The sequence below is a fragment of the Malurus melanocephalus genome, unplaced genomic scaffold, assembly GCF_030028575.1.
Source record: "Malurus melanocephalus ecotype Western Australia unplaced genomic scaffold, MMel_1.1 scaffold_2, whole genome shotgun sequence".
Lineage (NCBI taxonomy): Eukaryota > Metazoa > Chordata > Aves > Passeriformes > Maluridae > Malurus > Malurus melanocephalus.
This window is the reverse complement of record NW_026623234.1, coordinates 7918716-7938946: the sequence shown is the minus strand read 5'-3', so window position 1 is coordinate 7938946 and position 20231 is coordinate 7918716. Positions and strand designations below refer to the sequence as shown.

Sequence of the window (20231 nt, the reverse complement as noted above, 5' to 3'; positions counted from 1 at the left end):
ACTTTGATTCTCTCGAATTGTTCAGCTRTGTCCCTGAGAGTGTCTCTGACTAATGTGTGTGATCTACGGTGCACTCCAGCTAATGKCAGGTGTTGGAGGTCTGAGGAATTGTTATGATAGCTGCTTTCCCCTGAGCTGTAGGTATAAGCTGACTAAAACATCAGTCAATTTTCAGAGAATTGAATGTCTGTCTAAATAGCTTCCAAACCACCTCTCCTCTGGGCAGAAAGGATGGTTTCTTATCTAGTCAGAATCTCTCTCTTCTAATTTTGCCATGGAGCAGTCAAGGCTGGGAGCAGGTTTTGTGACTAGGCTGAAGCCCAAAGGGAGGATCCTCACAAGTGGTACCTATACCCTTTGTCTCCTAACAATTCTGAGAGGTTTGTCGGTGCTGTCACCCACTGAATGGGCTGGCTACCCTTGTGTTTCCTTCAAATCCACGCTGAACTAAATGGGCTTAGTGGGATGTTACCATGGTCAGAGCAGCATCAATTTTCAGCGTTCCTGATGTGGCAGCCCCAGTCCTGTGATAGGATACCTAGGAGCCTGGGATTCAAATGACTTGATAGCTGAAAAGAGATGTGGGAACCATGCCTAATTTTAGAAGACGGAGACAAACMGTACCGTGCTTTGGAGCAATCTGTTAGGGAATCAAGAATAAACAATAATTGATTCCCCTAGAAGATATTCCTGTTTTACTTATTTCTGAATTGTTGTCTGTTCAGAGACCAGAACTGGACTACTGACTTCCAGGTGCAGTCTTTGGGGGAGAAATGCCTCTGGGCCAAGGTAGCACACGTCAGTCAGCTCAGCAAATTTTGTGATAATTGCATGTCCTCTTCCTTGCAATTCCTTCTGGCTGCTGCTATGTCACCTGACATGCACTGTTCCACGGGCAAGGAGGGCCCCCTTTTAAAAGATACCTTGGCAATACTTTCAGAGTTTGTTATACTAATGAGGCTTCATTAAATTGCAATAGGGAGGACAGACCTTTCCTGATCTAATCAGGAGAGCTTGTGCTGAAGGTGGTGCATTGCTTTGTCAGAGCCGTAATTCTGTGTAGAACAGTGACTCTTAGAGGAGAGCAGCTGTCTGGTGGCCTGGAGTATAGGCCAGAGGTTGGCCTCTCCGATTGAATGTTAGCTTAGATGCTGTGCGAGAGGTCTGACTTGAGAGGATGGGGCAGATGTTGACTGTCTTTACTTTCTTCTCATCGAGTATTTTTTTCATTCTGTAGTCTAGTTGTTGCTGAAGGAACCCTAAAAAACCTAATCCTCCTTCAGTCTGAATATTCATTTAACTGAAGAAGCTGCAACTGAATGGGATTTTCCCCAAAATTAAAAGTATTCCTATTGCCAGGTGTAAAAAMCAATTAGTTTCTGCAAATTTGTTTGCACCTGGGAGCTTTAGATGTGTAATGAATAGCAGGATGGAAGGTGAAATGTATTTCTTTTCCATATGGTTGTTTTTATTTTATTGGTTGATTTGTTTTTTCCTGGGTGTGTTTTGATTGGTTGGTTYTTTGTTTGTTGGTGTGTTTACCATTGGAGGCCTTGCAGGTTAAAACTATAATAAGTTGGTGAAATGTGTTCTGCTTGCTCTTCATTAAAAGTAAGGGTTCAGCTTTGTGCTTTCTCTATTTCCCAGCTGTGCTTTCTGTATTTGTGTACAAGTCTGTTTTTGCTGTGACTGTGCCTCATAGACTGTGGGTGAATCCCTCAGTCCTCAGGTATGAGCAGTGTCACATCCTGCAATTTTAATTGCTGTGCTCTGTACTGTCAGATCATTATACCTGAGGTTTGCAAGTTGTTTTACATTCCTCCTCCTGTGTGTTTGCCTGCCGGCTGGCTGTCAGGTTTGCTGTGTCTCTCCAGGTGGCTGAAGAAGCATTCGATTGATTTGTCCCAGCTGTCTGGTACAGTCTGCTGTGTTTTGGAGACCCTCTGAAAAGTGGTGGRGGTGTAGGAAGACTGTCTCTCTTGAAGAATTTTTGAAACAAATCCTCCAGATGCTATGTCCTCTGGGGCTGTCTTGAAAGGAAAAGCTAAAATTAATTGTAAGCTAGGCAGTCTTCATGTCTGAAACATTAGACAGTGAGTGAAAAGTTATGGTCTCTCTATAACACAACTCCTTTTAGTCTTTCCTGTGTAGAAGATTGCTTTTTCTGCTCCTGTTTCCTTGAGAAGTGTGAGTACTTGGTAAGATTCTTAAGTGCTAGAACATGTTAAAAGTTTCTCTTTGTTTCTAACTTTCCCCTTTCCCTCTCCAGATGTTGTAGGTGTTTGGCTCAACACTTACTTTTCATTGCTTTGTCTCTGTTTTTTTTTTTAGACTGAGGTGCTCCTGATCAACCAGATCTTTCAGGATTTTTTTAGAAAGAAACTTTGGTGTGTAAAARATGTGCCATGGAATGGTAGCACCAAAGAGCAACACAGGATCATCTCTTTCCTTGACTAGCCATGGGTTATTTCGTCTGCTAGTTATCTTTGGTACCTTTGTCTTGGAAGCACAGTCCACAGGTAAGTGAAATCTTTATACATTCTACAGGGAGGAGGAGATGTATATGTTTGGAAGTTGCTGTATATTTTTAGGTGAAAACTGGTGATGGTTGATGTGTTTGTATACATCTTTCTGTACTCACAGGAAAAATTCCATCACTGCTTGTTAAGCAGAGTGTGAAGTGTCTGARCTGAATGAGTCTTGCATAGTAGTAAATAAGTGCTTGTCCTTCATCCTGTAGGTTTGATTCCTATGGCTTTTCTTCCCCTCCATTCTCATCCCTTCCCTGTAGCTGGGGACACTTGGACCATCTCAAGAGCAGGCATTGTGTTTTTCTTGTGTGAGATTCTCATGTAGGCAATATTATCTGTGTGCCCTGTAGCAACTGCTCACGTAAAGGGGTAGAAGGAGAGATTGTGTTCAGCTCTTTTGCACTGCTGATGAAACTGTTCAGTGTTTCCTTGTRTGCTATCTTCTGACACCTCAACACCTGCTACCTGCACCCCTCTGTTAGATCAGCTTAAGTTTTCCYTTTCCCCTAATCTCTTGATGTTTTTCTGATGGATAAGTGTTGTGAATAGTGTAAATAGCAGTGTAATGGGATGWTATATAAAATGTCATCAGAGATAAGAGATCTGCCTTTTAGAAATGAGTGGAAGAAAGAAATCTACTGGATACTCAGAAGGAAATGCATGATGTGAAATGTGTGCTTGATTACCAAGTATACCCTGAAATATGTCTTTTTTTTCTCAGACCAGCCATGATGTAGTTTTTGCCTATAGAGAGATGCCTGGTCATAGGAGGCTTGAGATGGAAGGAGGAACTTTGTGTGCTCTTCCAAGAATTTTGAAGGAGTTAATCCCACAGAGAGACATAGATTTGATTTGACCAGCTATTGTAATGTAGAGCATTAGCTTGCCTTTGAAAAGAAATCCTCAGTTCCTGACATAATTCTAAAAAGTCCTATTTATTTGACATATCATGGCAGTTGAGAATGTCATGTGACCAACATTCCTCAGCATCAGTGTGGTAGAGCAGAATAAACATTAGCTGCCAGATGCACTCAAAGGTGAGGTGATCTTGTATGGAAAACTCTGCTGGTGCTGAAAACTTCTGGAGGAGGAGTTTATTTCCTTTTACTATTTCTAGCTCTTTGTTTAGGAAGGGAGCGACTGCTGAAATCAGATACTCCAGGCTTATATGTCTTCCTGACCTCATTTTTGCCTTGTAGGTAATGAGGGGGTGAGGGGGACTTGCTTGAGAGCATGACAAATTATTGTGAATAGTTAGTGAGAGTGGGAAGGGTACAATATTTTTTTGGATCTGATCTATCCATGTTTTYTTACACCTTTGCTGTTGTTGGTGATAGTGTCACTGCCTGGTTTCAGATGTAGGTCTGTCAGATACGCCTCCCAGCCTGGGGCACCATCACCATCTGAAACTCCCATTAAGCACTGCAGCACCTTCAACTGAGACTGTAATCAGTATGCAAATGCCTTGTGCTGYACGGGCTGCTGGATGGGGAAAAGCTGCCGCAACACTGGCAGGCCTTTTTAATACAATTKTTGAGACATCCAATCACATTACAAAAGCATTAGTTAGGCATGCCAGAAGAGCCGAGAGTGATTCTGCTTTGTGTTTCCCTTTCTGTGTTCTTTTTGCATCAGGATCTGAAACCAGTTGTGGTGAACTGCTCAAGGCAGATCATCAGCTAAACAGAATTATAGTGGCTAGGCAAGAACGCACTTCCTGCAGGGGAAGTGAGAAAACAGAGCGGAGCCAGGATCATAGCAGAGGGCAAGAACACAGGGGAAAAAATCCTGGGACAGTGCTTGCTGAGSAGCGCTTCCATGTACGGTTTTTCTGAGCCTGGGAGGTGGCAACCCGAGTGCCASTTGCTGGGAGGGATGGGGGTGCTCAATGATGCATCACAGGCCCTGGGAGCTGCACCTGCAGCAGTGTGCCAGCCATGAGTAACATTAATGAGCAAGTCAGCCGAGGAGCAGAGAGCCAGATGGAGAAACAAAGAGTACTGGCGAGGCGCTTGGAAAATCATCTTTCCCTCATCTTTGTTCCCCCACCACCTCGCCATCCTCACTTTATTACTTTGTGTAGCGAAGTTGTTCAGAGCAAGCAGAGCAAAACGATGTTAACATGAAGCAAGAGATTGTATTAAATCTCTTGGTTGTAATGCTTATCTTGAATGTGGGGCCAATGTGATGTGCTCACAATTGCTACAAAAGCTGAAGGATGTTCTCATAAAACGACAGACATGGAGACAATGCCTGGCTCAGCTCTGAGTGAGAAAGCAGAGCTTGTGATTCACAGATATAAAACCATATGAGGTATATTGTATTGGAATAATTTTGCTGCTTAAAAATTCTATTGCTKAAGTTCCAGGAAGCTTAGAGATATATTCATGATCTGGGCAGGAAGATGTTCTCTTTGCCATGTGGTTAATGCAGAGAGCAGACTCATTTTCAGTCAGCAAGCATCTGCTCTGTCCTCTGGTAATAAATTGATTTTATTTATATATGGATTTTAAAGAAAAATCCTCAATACTGTGTCTTAAGCATTCTATCCAAATATCCTCGAGTACCATGAGATGCATATAAGTTGCTTAGTCACTAAACACACTGCAGAATTTGAGGAAACTGTTCCCTTTTCATGGGAAGATATCCATGGATACTAAAATAACCACTGCACATATATTAACACAAAACAAACGCCGCATTTGGTAATGGGCAAGCAGTGAAGCTTTGTCAGAAGAGGAGGATTTATGGAAACTTGAGTGCTACTCAGAAATATTTTTTGGGTTTTATCACTGTTGTACCATTTTTCCTTGTCTGGCAAGTTCTCCAAGATTACTTGTGGGAAATAGCGAAGGAATGAGCAGGCAAGGAGACTTAGAAAGCTTCTCAGTAATACTGAAGCATAGTTCTTCATCTGTCTCTTCTGTTTCTTTGAGGGTTCATCTGGAATTAAACTAAGAGCCAGGATGCTTAGTAGATAGAGGTGGGGAATCTTTGAAGTGCTGAAGAGGGGCAGTGGCAGCCTTTTTGTCTGCATTTCCACAGATAATGTTTCTCCATTCTTTGTTGCTGTTGTTTTTCTAATTCTTCCCCCCACCCTGGTCCCTCCTATCTCTGTCCTTTAAAGCCTTATGTTTGTATCTCATTCACAATGGTCCTCTTACCTGGCAAAGCTATTTTTGGAAGAATGACAGTGGATCAGATTAAGTTATTCATTAAATTTTAACATGCAGTGTGTAAAATACTCTGAAAGCTTCCTGTGATTTATGTTCCAAATGTGTAATCTCTCTTGGAGTCATGACTGGCTCTGTCAGAAGCCTATCAAAACAGGTTGGCCTTTCATTATTGATAATAACATCCCCTGATCCTGGAAAACGCAAATAAATGTGTTGGTAAAAGTATTAAACACCCTGAATTAAACAAATATCAATACCCATAAAGGAGACAGTTTAAATATTAACCTTTAAAAATAATAATAATGCAGGCTTAGTGAATCTAAGTCCATTTAGATTTAGACACAGTCTGATTTTGTCTGCACGTGTGAAATGCTRTAAAGTTAGCTCTTTAATTTTTAGGATTGCCATTAAAGTGATAAATTGAGCTTGAATAAACTGAAACGACTTCATTCCTGTGTGTTGTCTCTGACGCAAATGCAGCCAATCTGCTGCTTGCTGTTCTAAGGTCTTTTCAGTGCCAAGGTTATTCTGCACAGAAGCTCTTGGATACCACTGGTATTTGTTTGCATTGCACGGAGCAGCTTGTTAGAGCGTGCTCCACTCATGGAGCAGATTCAGACTTGTTCCTATTCTTTGGGAATCTGTGCAAAGCAGAGTTTTTCTTTGTCTCTGATTATGTAGCTGAAAGGAAGGCGTTTATACAGCTAGGAATGAATTCAATGGCCATGAAAACAAGGACACTAGAGCGTTGGAGGCCTGACAGAAATGTRGAAGGTGTCATGCATGAACATATGATCTTGATTCTAATCTCAATGCCTCATGTTAAGTGTGGGTTTGGAGAACTTACASGGTCAGCCCAAAGCAGTGTGGTGTTCTTCATGGAAAGAAGGGGRAGCATTTTCAGAAGAAATTCTGCTTTTGACTCCCTTTGGAGAGCTTAATAAGAGCAGAGTGATATGGAAGAGCWTGGTGAGGAGCTGCAGAATAACAGCCAGCCTGCAAAGATGGCTAGGAAGCAGATGGTCTCAGATGATGATGATGATGACKATGCAGAGATGGCTAGGAAGCAGATGCAGATGGTCTCAGAATTAGATGATGATGCTAATAATAATAATTATAATAATAGTAATAATCATCCTGCTATGCACACTGATTCAGGCATTTTTAASTAAATGCCTTGAAGGGTGTAACAAGGATCTCAAGAAGCCACATGACTTGTTAAATATTAAGGAGTTCCAGTGGCTAAAAARTGAATTAAAGCATTGTGATGTTTGGTGCTAACTGCTAGCTTAAATCGTGATAGCGTAATAATAATAATCCTGAATTTTCCTTTTGTCTGTCCTAGGTTGGCTAAGCAAATCCAAAGGATCTGCATGTGAGTAAACTTAAATTCACTGCTGTATTATGGGAAATGGGTGAAATATTTTACTGGGTAATATAAAGTGGCTGTGAGCTTGGATTCCCATTGTCCTTTTTGCTGTGTTGGATAGGCTGAGATTCATTTCTATGCCCCATTTTCATTTCTGACCCTTGTATTTGGGAAAGACAGCTGCCCTCAGTTTGAGAGAGGGAGATCAGCTTCCTATYTTTCACCGTGCTTGAAGGGATCCCTGTGCCTTCTACAGCATTTAACTTCAAATGRCTCAAGAAAACAACGAATCAGAATAAATATTTCATGAGATGCTGCTTGTGAGAGTTTTGAGGGGCTGACAGAGTATTGACAGGACATATTGAGGTTGAGGCAAAAAAATCTTTTGTTTCCTTTAATCAAGAAAAGTGAACATCTCAGCGTGATTGTTGGTATATTCCACTGAATACTACTGCTTTTCATTTCATGTGCTCAGAAGAAGTCTAGTCTTTCCAGTGGGTATGTTATGAATATGTGCAACTTTGGAAGGAGTTGGGAAGTATATTTGATTTCCTTATCTGTTCTAAATGTATAAAATAAATTTTTCTGATTTTGTTAAACTCTGAAATATGATCTGTTTAGTCTGAACTTTAATCCCTGCTCTGAAAATAAAAATGAAAAAGGAACACAGGAACACAATCTGAGGGGAATGGATGAATGAAGAAGAGTTAAAAGGTGTGGGAGGGGAATTTTATCACCTCTCAAATTTTGGGATTCAGAAAGTGGGGGTTAAGAGAAATACTGATGGAATCATCTGAATCCTCTCTTTTTATTCAATGCCTGAATATTATTCCTGGGAGGAAGAGTAGTAGCACACACACGTAGTATTAGGGGGCTTTCAGTACTTGGCTATGGTTGCTAGCATGAAAATAATCTGTTTTAGAAAAAAACCTCAAGAGTTGTCTGGTCCAATTCACAGTAGCTTCTTGGGTTAGAATGAGAAAGATGGAAACCGGTAGGAGTTTCATTGTAGAGGGAAGCAGGAGGGGTGCTGAATGTCATTTGTTCTTCAGGAGAAACTAGCTGTGAACTACAGTCCAGGTTCTGATTGAACACCAWCCTGGTGTCCCTTGAGGACTGCTGCCTGCTAGGCTGAAGATACAGATTTCTCTGTCTTTTTCTTCCTATTTTCACTGAATCCTTCCTCTTTATTTGCTTGAGTCAATCATTTGAGAAGAGTTTGAGTTTTTCCCTAGTATCATAAAAAAAGTCCTGACAGTGGGGTAGAAGAAAGTTTGCTTATCACCTTGTGGCAATTCCTTTCCTACTTCTGTCCCTTTTCAGTCCTGCATTGGTTCCCAGTGCAGCTGAGGCACTATTTTTTTAGCATATGTGGAATGTTTTTCGTTTGTGCAACCCATGTCTGCCTTTGYTTCTCCAGCCCTTACGTTTAACTGAAGTGCTGCTTGCTGTTTATGCTGTCAGCTCATAGTGATTCTGCAGTGGGGATGGCAGAGCAGGAAGTAAATTTGCTGTGGAACTATGGCAAACTTCAGCCTGGGCTATTACTGCAAATACTGCTGGAATRGGTTGGTGTGTGGTGTGTCAAGCTGTGGGTATGACCTCAGCACGCTGACATGGTTGATAAGGAGGAAACGAGTGGTAGGGCAAGGTGGGAAGCTGTAGATTGTTGAGTCTTTTGTGGCTGAATCTGTCAAACTGCTAACCTCAGCAATCTGAGTCTAGATGAGGACTGCTAGAACACTGCTGGGAACAAGCTGCCTGTAGTCAGGAGTGAAGACAGGATACTAAAGGCACCTGAACAGCAAGCTCAGAAATGTTTTACCTTTGTGAGAGTAATTGGAACAGRATTATGGCATTGTCACAAGAGGTTGTACCTGCTTATCTGTGTGCTGATCTGCATTGAAAAACACATTTTCCTTTTAATGAACTAAAACCTCTGGAGGGCATTCATCTTCCCTAGCAAACAGGAATTCCTGAGGCTCTGCTTCTGCAAAGTGTTGCATTGGAGTTGGAGGACTGCTTCCAGATGTTGTTGAAGGGATTTGAAGCAACCCCTTAGGTACGGGGATGCATAGATGAGTTACAGCATGTGCTAGATGGATTGGGCTGGAGGGGGCTTGTTGCTAAACTGTTGAAGAATAAAATGAGCTTTTGGGCCAGCCTAGCACAGTGATCCTTTTATTATGGAATGGGGAGGGGAACTTCTGGATTTCCTGTGCTGAGAAGACTGCCTAATCTCAAGAAAATGTGGGGATGCTCCCTTATTGCTTGTGTACTTTGGTATGGCTGGTGCTGGATGGAGATGCCTTCTGTGCTCCTTCTCTAAAARTGTGATGCTGTGAATGCAACAATAGGTTTGTTTATTCACCTGGCATAGTAAGAAGCTTTTCAGTGGGAGCAGAAGCCAAAGAATTGAACAGTAGGGTAACAAAAGAGCATATTGAAATCCTGTGGGCTCAGCATTTTAGGTCTAGAYAGTCATCTTAGTTCAATTTCTTGAATATTTTTCTTGTTTGGGAAATRTTTCTTGTTTGGGCACAGAAAAGAACATTTTCTACGTTCTGAGAAAAAGATGAACATGGTGTTTAAAGAATTTTGTGTCAGACATGAAACTGTCCACTTTTTTGTGCTCTTACCAATTTTGTTGTTTAGACAACTTTTGTTGTGCTTCTTTTTTAACAGACATATCAGCTGATGAGACAACAGGTGAAGTTTTTCTGGTTTAGGTCAAACTAGAATATCTTGAAGGAAATKGACCTATCTGGAGACTCTGCAGGCATAGAAAAGGACTAGAGGCAAATGGGGATTTGTAGGAAGATGACAGAATAGATTGAAGGTGAATTAGGAACAGTAGAGATAAGATTCTRGGAAGGAGAGGAGGGGAGATAGGAGTGTGCAGCAAAACAGGAGGGTGAATGTTTCCAGAGGTGGAGTTGCAAAAAAGATCCTAGTGGTTTAAAAAGCCAATTAGTGACTTGGTGGTTAAGTAGCACAAATCCTAAAAGATGGTAGTGTTTTAGTTATGTAAACAGATCAGAACAGTTGAGAATAGTATGGCCTTGGGAGGGAGAACTCCAGTAGAAAAATATATGTGTGTTTATTTTTTCAGGATTAGGTAAGAGTGTCTGAATGCAGGATACTTTTACAGCATCAAGGTTTTGAGACTTTTCTGTGGGCAACAAGACTGACTTGTGAGACACTGACAGAGTTTAAGAATTTTGGGGTTACAAAGTGTGTAKGCCCTCTGGGGACTGAAGCTTCAGTGCCGAAATCTGAAGGCAGAAGCAGATCAGGGTGAAGATGCCAGTTACTGGAGCACTGGCTGTGCCTGTCTMTAAGTGCTCTAACATTATGGATGGTGATCTGGGCAGGTGAGAAACAGTGAAAGACCATATAGCAGTTTAGTGTGAAAGATGATGTAGGGAGGGATTTCAAGTGGAAGTTGCTGCCATGTTTAGAGTAGTATCTAACTTTCTCAACGTTCTGCTTATCTTAGTTTATGTTCACTTTAATGGTAAAAAGCTGCTTTCCTCTTCCTCCTATCCTGTGCTTGTTTGGCTGCTTCAGCCACTGTAGAGGAGCCCTTTTTGTAAAGAATTGAAACCTATCAAAGCTGCCTAACCCTGGATCCTTGTCAGCAGTCCTTGCCAATGATGATGCTTTCCAGGTGGGGTCTGTATGTCTCTCTATGTGTGGAATGGAATTATATTAGAGTGGGTAAGTGACCTGGTGCTGCCRTTTTTCTGGACCACCAGCAGGCTGGAGACTTATCTCACAGAGACTTAACTGGTGCTGCAGAGACCTTTAGGAATGTGCTTCCAGTGTGTCATACAAAACTCACAGCTGTTGATTTATCTCCATCATGGAGGAGATAAGAAAAGTGGATTTCTAACARTTTCCTTGTGCCTGTTCCACTGGTAACTTCAGAGCAGCTACCTTTGAAACTCAGAGCCTTGGGGATGCCCCTGCTGTGTAACCTGTCTCCAGTAGTTCAAGTTYTAGGCCTGCTGGTGTGCTTCTTGTAAAGGACCATACTGTAAGAGTTGTGCTGAGCCATGCTTTGTGCTGCAGYACATCTCTTTTTCACAGGCAAACTATATAAAGTATTTGTAATACTCTGTATTATCCTAAAGCTAGAACTTCCTTTCTGTCACTGGTTTTGCTTTCCCTAGCAAAARTAACAGTTGAATGCTCCTGGAGAACAATGTTCAGGTTTCATTGTAAACACTTTCTTTGGTGTAAATTATTTATGTTGTAAGATACTAAGAAAMAGTGAAAGCTCGATCATTTGTGTGTTGAGGTTCAAGTGTCACTTTTCACTCAAATGAGGAAATTATTAATTTTTCATACATGAGCTGAAAAATCTAAACATAGTCACAAGTCACATAGTTACAACCTGCAAAGAGTTTGCCTTAAAGTCTTAGTGAAACCCATGAAGGTGGCATGTTCAGTTTTTTCAGTTTTATTGTTTTAGCCCTCCACTTCTTTGCTTTTCCCAGCAGCTAGTCTTGCTGCAAAAGTTACTGCCATTAGCCCAAAACAGGTTTAACCTTTGAGCCTTCTCACTTTGAATCTCTTTATTTGCATTCACTTCTYAAATATTTAAATGTTATCTTCAAGTTGACTGTGCTTTGATGGTGACTGTTTCTTCCATGGCATTTAGTAAGCTAGACTCCACTTTTGGAACAGGTGAGGGGGAACTGAGCTCTGTGTTGGTACAGGATTCTTGTTCAGTTTTGTCCCTGGAGCGATGGTGGAATACAGAAGCYGATCACCAGATTGGCTGTCAGGCCCTGCTAGCACATTTGTGCTGTGTGGGAGAGGAGGTGTGTGCCTGGCATAGGGCCATGCCTCTGGTGGGCACACTGGAAGTGTAGTGTGAGGGCTATGCTGAAAGAGCTCAGCTCCTGTGAGAGGTTCTGCCTCCTCTTAGCACCCTGGAGAATGGACTGCCTCTTGGCTGTCACCCAGCTGTGGAGACTCCTCAGAGCTAAACATCTTTGCAGATTTTCCTGTCAATATTGCTTTGGCTGTGTTTGKTCCCACTTAAACCAGGTCTTTCTGATGATCCTGTGTATGAGTTGWGTCCTTATGTAGGCAATGGTATGACTGCATGGGGGAAAAGGAATATTGTGTTCTGTCATCTGGTACCTAGGTAGGGCTGCTTTTAGCATCCTTGATTCTTGCTGTTAGTGAAACGAAGAGAGATTGGAATAAGCTGCTAATTGGGGGTGTTGTGAAGAGATTCATTCTCTGACTACAGTCAAGGTGAGCAAATTTATAACTATTTTACTGCATACCTCTGGCCACTTSTCTGAGGCAGGTCAGGAGTTTTTCATGCTTGGCTGCATTGGCTGCCGTGGAGGGATTTGAGAGGATGAAAATTAATGTCTGTTCTACATCCTCTGACAGCAGGGAAGCATCTTATCATTAAGTCTGTTTCCATCCGCTGAACTCTTGACTTAATTACTTGCTTCAGACAGAGGAAGTTTTTCTCCTGACTTTGGTTAGTTAGTAGCACCGAGGGAGGGTGCCTGCAGAATCTGAGCTTTTGTGGTTTTATTTCTAAAATGCTGCCACTGAACCCAAGGTTTCAAAGCTGCTTGCCAGCATACCCTGTGCACAAATGAAACCAAACACATCTCTCTTTCCAGAATGGTCTGTCACCCTTCTTTCTTGGCAGTAGAGGCCCACCTCCTCATTAAATRTAGATACTTCTCTGTAAGTAGGAGTTCAAACACCTAAGCAGGAGCAGGATGAGGGACTCTTATGTATTTCAGAGACCCATAGAATGTGCTGAGTTGGAAAGGATCCATCGGGGTCTTTATGTCCAACTCCTGCTCCCCGCAAAGGACACCCCGAAAACTGTGCACCTGATGCCCCCAAAACCGCACACAGGACTCGAGAYGAGGCCACACCAGTGMAGAGCAGAGCAGGACAATCACCTGCTTTCACCAGCTTTGACWGTGCGTTTAGGGTACCTTCACCAAATACCATGGTGAAGTGAGAATTGCTGTAAATGTAGCAGTGTTTATGAATGGCAAATGTTTCARTCTGTAGTTTGCTCTTCCAGTTAACCTGTATTTCACTTGGTGTGAAACTTAACTTGATATGCTTCTTAGGCATTGTGGTAGGGGTCCCTTTTTCATATAGTGGGAGATTCTCTGGGAGATAGTAGGAAATGGTAAGTTGCAGAAAACACTTTGGCAGTAAATCCTGTAGTATTTACAACAGAATAATCACTTGAAGTTGGTTTTCTCTGACTGGTATCAGAGGCAACAAAACCTGAAAACTGAATTGAAAAAAGTACTAGAAGGCCCTCCTTGTGGTGCCTGGTGTGGTCTCCAATCCCATCACAGCAAATAGTTCCAGTTGCTTTTGCTGGGGAAGTTGACTGTTCTCTGTCCCTTTGGAGTAGCTTTGTCCATGGGAGGAATTTGTTCCTAAGGCTGAGCTGGTTCCCCGAGTGGTGAGGATAAGTGCATTTATGTTGATTAGTTTCTGTGAGCCATGCTCTCCTACACCGATATATGCTGTGCCCAGTTTAATGACCAGCTGTAGTGATTTTTACTGTTGTGCAACTGTTTATCAGTAACAAGACAGCAGTCGGGGACCTTTTGCTTTGTCTTGTGTTGAGTCTTCCCCGAGCCCATCTTTGTCCTGGCTTGCGTGTTCAGAGAACACAAGGCTGCAGCGCACGGCTGCTGCGCCCCCGGCCCGCACGCATGAATTCATCAGCTTGATCTCTGCACCCCTGCTCCTCGGGAGGGTCGGATGGCAGCTGCAGCTCCTGTCAAGCATGATGCGGGGCAGGGAGCTTTGGGGACGAGAGTTACAAAAGGCCCAGTTTAAATTATCTGTGTAAGGGCATAGCAGAGGCTCTGTCACTCAGGCCCATGCTTGTCTTCTGGTGCTATGGTTGTAATGACATTAGCATTTCAAAAACGGGATTACCACAACCCCCGAGTTCTGAGGGGAGGGTATTTTGGCTTGAATTGAAAAGCTGCTTTCTGGTTACCTCTGTCATTTTTTACCCCTCCTCCCATCGTGGATCCTGAAGGGTTGATGAAGGTGTCCATGCCATGTTAAAAGTGGGTTGTTGTTGCAAGGAAGCTGATTGTTTATTGRCATAAATGTGGGCTGGCAGATATGAAGTTGTTTCTGATAGCATTCTTTCTTGCTGATTTGGAGTGACTGAGGATTTCCTGATGGAAAAGTTAAAGGGTCTGTGTTATKATCATAGCTCTGTGCTAGAGAACTGTCCTGAAGTCATGGTTACAGAAAGAAATTACATTATACTCGTTTGTYTTGCATATTTCAACAAAAGGAAATGGGCAGCACATGCATCCTATTCATTGTCTGTCTTCCACACATCTTGTGGTGTGAAAAAAATCACTTCTGTGCCCAGGCATGGGATATCAGGGTGGTTCCTTAGGAAGGGTCTTGTTTAGTAATAAAAATTCTTTTGTGAAACTTAACTCCTGATTCTTGCAATTTTATTGCAGTCATCAAGCTGCACCAAGTTGCTGTGCAACCAGCTCTAGCTGTACAGGGTTTTGAATTTGCAGTTCACTTAGCTCCTGTGCATCTATGTGTGGCTGRTTTTGGGATGTGTGAGTTTCTACATCCTCTTTTTGAGACTCCTTTTCTGGTAGCGGTGATAGAAATTAAATAATYAGTATCATGGTGGAAGCAAGCTGCAGAAAAAGTAAAACTGGAGATCTGAATTCTGTGAACTAAAAACCTAAGAACTARATAATGCAAGAAGCGACAGCCTGGTTTCTGAGAGGCTGATCAAGTTTTAGGTTTACTGTGGGGCAAACCTTSTTATTCTTTCCCATTTCATTGCAATTATTGTTTTAAGGCTTGCAAAAGAAAGATAAGGACAGCGAAAACCAGAATGAATAAGCACTGCTCATAATATTTACTGAGTTAAGAGCGTTTATAATTATTATGGAGTAGGAGGAGGGGAAAAAAGCATGAAGGAGAAAGTAGTTTTATTTCCCTTGCTCCCTGTKTGGATTAATGAATTTAATTACTTGGAAATAGCTTGTAGCAAACTTGTGGGTTTTTTCAAATGTACTTCTTACAAGACTGCAAATTTTAAAAGAAGTGGCAATTCAGTAAAAATAATTGAAGACATAAGACCTTAACCGCTATATCCCTCATTGTAAGTGCTTTGTGTCAGTTGTTGAGAACTGAATTAATACGCCTCTGATGTATTAAGAGGGGAAAACCAGGGRAATATACAATGCAATTTTAAATGCRGGGAAGCAAGTGAGATAACTGATTTTCAAATAGATCCTTATAATAATAAAGTTGTTCTTTCTTTTGTTCCTGTAAGCAAAAAATAGAGACAAATATGGAAAGGAAATGGCTATATGGAGTAATGGGATTCTGTGTAACAAGCAGCAAGAGTGCATGAGGTGGGAGAAAGGAGATGGGGCAGAGTGCCAGAAAAAGTTCTTAGTATAATAAATAAAGCATGTCAGAAATCTCTTACTTCTTAATGGTATAGTTTAGATTCCACTAAATTGTTCTTTTGTCAGCTTGAACAGGTCTTTATAAAGTGATATGGCAGCTAAGCWAGTAAATAGTAAAAATAAACAGCATTGCATCTTCTTTAAATTAGGAGGATACCTGGTGGGATGACTCTGATGTCAGGTCCATYACCATCAAATGAAATTGTCCAAAGTGCTCGTATCCCACTGGTAATTGGTTAGGAGAGGTTGTCTCAAATCMTGCAAACACTGCTGAAAATTGCCCGGTGTGTTTAACAATCTGAAAGAGTGATTTAGTGTACTGCTGCTTAAATTTGTCRGCAGTACCTTCGGGAAAGAGAGTTGCAAATTCCCATGACAACTGAGTGAAATAAGATTACTCTGAGTAACAAAGCAACTGAGTAACATTTGGAAATCCATGAACAGACACTGAAGCTGGCTTTCTCCAAAGGTTACTTGACCATAGGCAGAATAAGGGAACATTTGAAAGAAGACTTAAATCCATTTCCTTGAACAATTTGCAGTGGTGGCAACCTGCTCTGTGTTGTTTCAGGAGGGCAGTGTAGTATCAAATGCCTTTTCTTCTTGGTGGTTATGTATCCCCAGACAATACTATCTGCACCTGTTGCAAAACCATCCTTCCTGTTCCTCTCGGCCACTGCAGCCCTGGAGATCCCCTTAACTGCAGTAAAGCTCTGTCTGTGCAGGCATTTTGCACTTCTAGGCAGAAAGTCACTACAGGCTGGTTGCTCAAGAGGATTTCCGTGTTAAGTTCCCCTTGTCGTGAACCTTGCTTTTGACCATTTTTACTGAGGAAAGCAAGGCACTCAATATGTCTGAATGTTTTAACTGCAGCTACATGAATGGACTGCTCTCAGAATGGACTGGTATAGAAAAACTTTCTGGGAGCTTTTTGCAGAGGCTGGACTGGAAATCTGTTGCCAGTAGATGTGCTAGACTGGGATTAGAAGTTTCCAAGCAGTTGTCTTTGGAACGCATAACAACAGCCCATGTAGCTCTGCCTGACACATGATCATAGCTTCTTACTTTCAAACTGTTCTAATTGTGTTAAAATAAAGCTTTAAAAGTTTCTTTACTTCTCAGTGCAGGCAGTTTCTGTAATTGGCAAAGGTATGTGTCCTTGAATCAGAAGATACATAATCACAAACTGCCTCTGTAACAGAGGAATGCTCTTGTTGGAGCRTGTTCTACACACTAGGGTGACCATCACTGTGATGAGGGGTTTAAAAGGACCAGTAAGAGAGAACTTCAAGAAGCACAGCTATTATGAGGAAAAGATAGGTGCAGTAGAAATCTAGGCCTGGCATTGTGGTTGTTGCAGGGTAGTGTGGAATCAGTGCCTTACCAGAGCGGCAGAAGAGATACTGTGATTTGGGTTCTGTTTACGCTGTGAGCTAAAGAGTAAATGTCAACTGTCTGGTTGTCTCTTCTCCCCTGAGCATGAGTGACAGTGACAGCTTTGATGTGCAATAACTAGGTTGCTGTGATTTTTGTTTATGGCTTTAAGTTTGGAGGCTTGTGAGGGCATGGCTGTGAAAGTAGAACATGGTATTTAATATAAGCAGACACCTCCACCCCATTTTCTGATAAAGCCATACTGACTGGAAGGAAAAACGGGGAGAAAAACATCCAGTGTCATAATCCAGGTGACTTTTCCCAGTGCTTGGGAGACTTTTGCTTGGTTTGTCCTCAGGCAATATAGCAAAAAAAAAGGCTCGAGAAGAGCAGTGGGTCTATCTTTTGAGGAACACTCTAGTTTTTCAGACATTAAATACTCTATTTATTGGGAAATCACTTTGAGTTCCGGTGGCAGTCGACACAATATAATGGTGTTTAGCCATAAAATAGCTTTTTCACAATTGCATCATTAAGTTAAGGACTGAGAATCTATTTTGAGGTTTGTTGCTGGGTGACTATGAGAGAATAAAAACGTGTATCTTGACGGTACTAATTCTTGAACATGTGTTTTAGAAATAGTAACTTGGAAATGCCAGGATCCTTGGTGCAAAGATCTATCTAATCCAGAGGTTTTGGAAAAGGGCTTTTCCTACATTGGCACTAATAKATCCCTTGTGAGATTTTAGAAGGCTCTTGTGTGCTTGCACAGAAGGAAGGTGGAATCAGTGGAGGAAGCGTTGTTAAACTCCAGTTGAGTGTTCTGATCAGCTAGTAGTGACTTAGGAGGGGRCACAAGAACTCAACAGTTTAGATTGGGCTGTTGAGTATTTTTTTAATACCCTGAGGAAAGATACAATCATGAGCAAGTCCAKTTGGGAAGCAGGTACTTTTAACACTTCTCTCTTCTTTCCCAAACTTGAGCTACTTTCAATAGAGGCTAAGCTGTCTCTTAGGAGCATTGTCATCTGCTCTCCCATGTCAGCTGCCAGAATATAGCTATTTTTGGAGTAGCATCCTCAATACTTAGTGTGGCTAAAGTAGCCTTTTCTAAAAAGTTAATAGAAAAGGTAGGGGKGGACAAGGGACAGAATAAAGGATGGTACTGCAGGCTGTCTAACATGATGAGTGCTGTGAAATTGAGCACGACAGTCTTCAGACACTCTTTGACTATAATTGGCAAGAGGAAGAAAGTTCTGACAGTGTCTGTGAGATGTATATGGTAAGAATGAGTAACTCCTGTGTGCTGAGCAAATTGTATGAGGGAGGAGGAGATTGGAAGAAAGGAAAATTACCAGAAGTTTGAAAGAAGGGGCTGTGGCATTTTTATACTGCCTTTTATATCCTGGTAGCTCCCTGCTGCTTGTTCCTGCTGCCTACTGGACATGGTTCTGCAGTGCCTGCAGCCTTACTACTAAGACACTGGGTTTGCTGTTATTTCCTTCTCCTAAAAATTTCAAATATCATTTTCTCCATTCATATGGAGGAGATGGGGAAACAAAAGAACAAACCCAGGAAACCATCTGGGTAAAGGAGGCACTGTTTCTGTCTTTAGTCTCAGAATGACTTTGTAATACCTGCTGTTGGTCTGTTGGCTTCCTAGATGGTACGTGTTCAAGACACTATGTATTCCTAGCAAACTTGACCCAAGTGATCAAATTCGGATTTGGCACTCTCAGAKGTCTCTTTATATTGTTTCCCTGTAATGCTTATTGTTCCTGATTAAACACATATGCTGTTCTGTGAAATTTTCTATATTGGGATGAAAAATAAATCAGTTACAGAACAATAATTGATTGATTTAGTAATGGACTCCTGGTTTTTCTCTGGAACTGTGTTTTACAGTTGCGTCGTTAATTTATCAGCATCAAATAAATTCCATCCATCCTGTTTTTCCCACTAGTTCTCAGGCATARGATGTTATTTAAGCATTCTCAAGGAAAGCTCCCAAGTGTGTCTCTCTCTGGGGGRGCAGTATTTTTGCTGTTTTTAGCATGACTTCTTTGAGTCTTCCATTTCCTTTGTGTGAGAAACTTTARTAATTGTAAAGTGGTTGAACCATATAGTAAATGGATCTCAAAGTTGCGTTTTTGCTCCTCTACCAAGAAACCTATCAGCACTGTCTGGGCAATTTTGCCAAACTGTCCAGTACACTGAGCTACTCTGACCAGCTGAAAAGCATTTAGGGTGTAGCCTGACATAAAAGTTCTACAGCTCAGACCCAKTTGTTGGAGGGACACAATCTGCGTACTGTTTATCTTTACTGTGTCTGGGGTCTTCATTTTTGTCTACTGGTGGTCTCCATCTGGCCATAATTTGTGGTGGTTTGTTGCCTCTGTACTGAATTACAATCCAGAAGGTGTGATGGGAGAAATTACATCTGCTGCAGGGAGAAAGAAAAATTCCATTACCTAGTGAATACTTAAATGAGGAAGAGAGACTTTTTAGTTCAGGAATGTTGAATTAGCATGGAAWGTGTTCATAGGTAGACCTGGTGATTGAGAGTGGTCTCAAGTCAGCAGCCTGCAGGTCTGGAAGCCTTCAGCTTCCATTGTGGAAGGGTACTGGGCTCTGAAGGYTCTGTGCCTCATCTGCCAGCCTGGTGTGGGTGTTTGGTGTCTCAATTTCTCTGGGAAGYCCTGTGCAGGAAGGGCTTTCTTCAGCTCCCTGAAAAAGTGACTTGGGAACGTGCGGGGTCCCCTGTATGTGGAGAGATCTTGTAAGTGATTTGCTTGTGAGCTGCCTCCTCAAAGAAGTGGAAGGGCTTGCTGAGTCAGTGCCCAGGGCCTGTAGGTGTCTGGTGTCAGGATTGACTGGCAGAAGCCTGGTGAGRACTGGGAAGGTGTGTAAGTCAGGTTCAGCAACTGGTTCTGGAGTGGAAGGCAGCATAACCTCTGTCCTTCCCTGTTTGTGGGTTTGGGGATTTTTTTTTTGGTAGGTTAAGGGAGTATTGGATGGGAGCGCTGATGCTGGGGAAGAGCTGATATGTGGGTATTTGCTTCCTACYGTGTATGTTCATGTGGTGATGTGGGAGGCAGATCTGGGTCCAGCTGTATGACTGTGAGGACTCTCCAGGGTGTTCTCAGCATTCCTCTGAGCTCTGGCCCCAGCTCTGAGGAAGCTGGGAACGCTCATGAATTTTTCTCTTTTGTGCTCAGCAGAGCACTTCCTGTGGTATTCAGGCATGCTGCAACAGTTTCCTCTACTGCATTCTTCCCTGGGGAGCATCTGAAAT

General features: G+C 42.1%; 1 protein-coding gene across 5 annotated transcripts in view; it reads left to right on the top strand.

Moving 5' to 3' along the window:
* SUSD6 (sushi domain containing 6) overlaps positions 1-20231 on the top strand; it is a 77604-nt gene that overhangs the window by 28894 nt on the left and 28479 nt on the right. The window contains exons 1-3 of one of the 5 annotated variants that reach the window (XM_057367067.1): positions 1821-1915; positions 2332-2519; positions 7053-7082. In XM_057367067.1, coding sequence (XP_057223050.1) covers positions 2399-2519; positions 7053-7082 — 151 coding nt within the window. In that variant the 5' untranslated portion in view covers positions 1821-1915; positions 2332-2398. The other 4 variants (XM_057367075.1, XM_057367061.1, XM_057367052.1 and 1 more) reach the window with 4 other exon arrangements.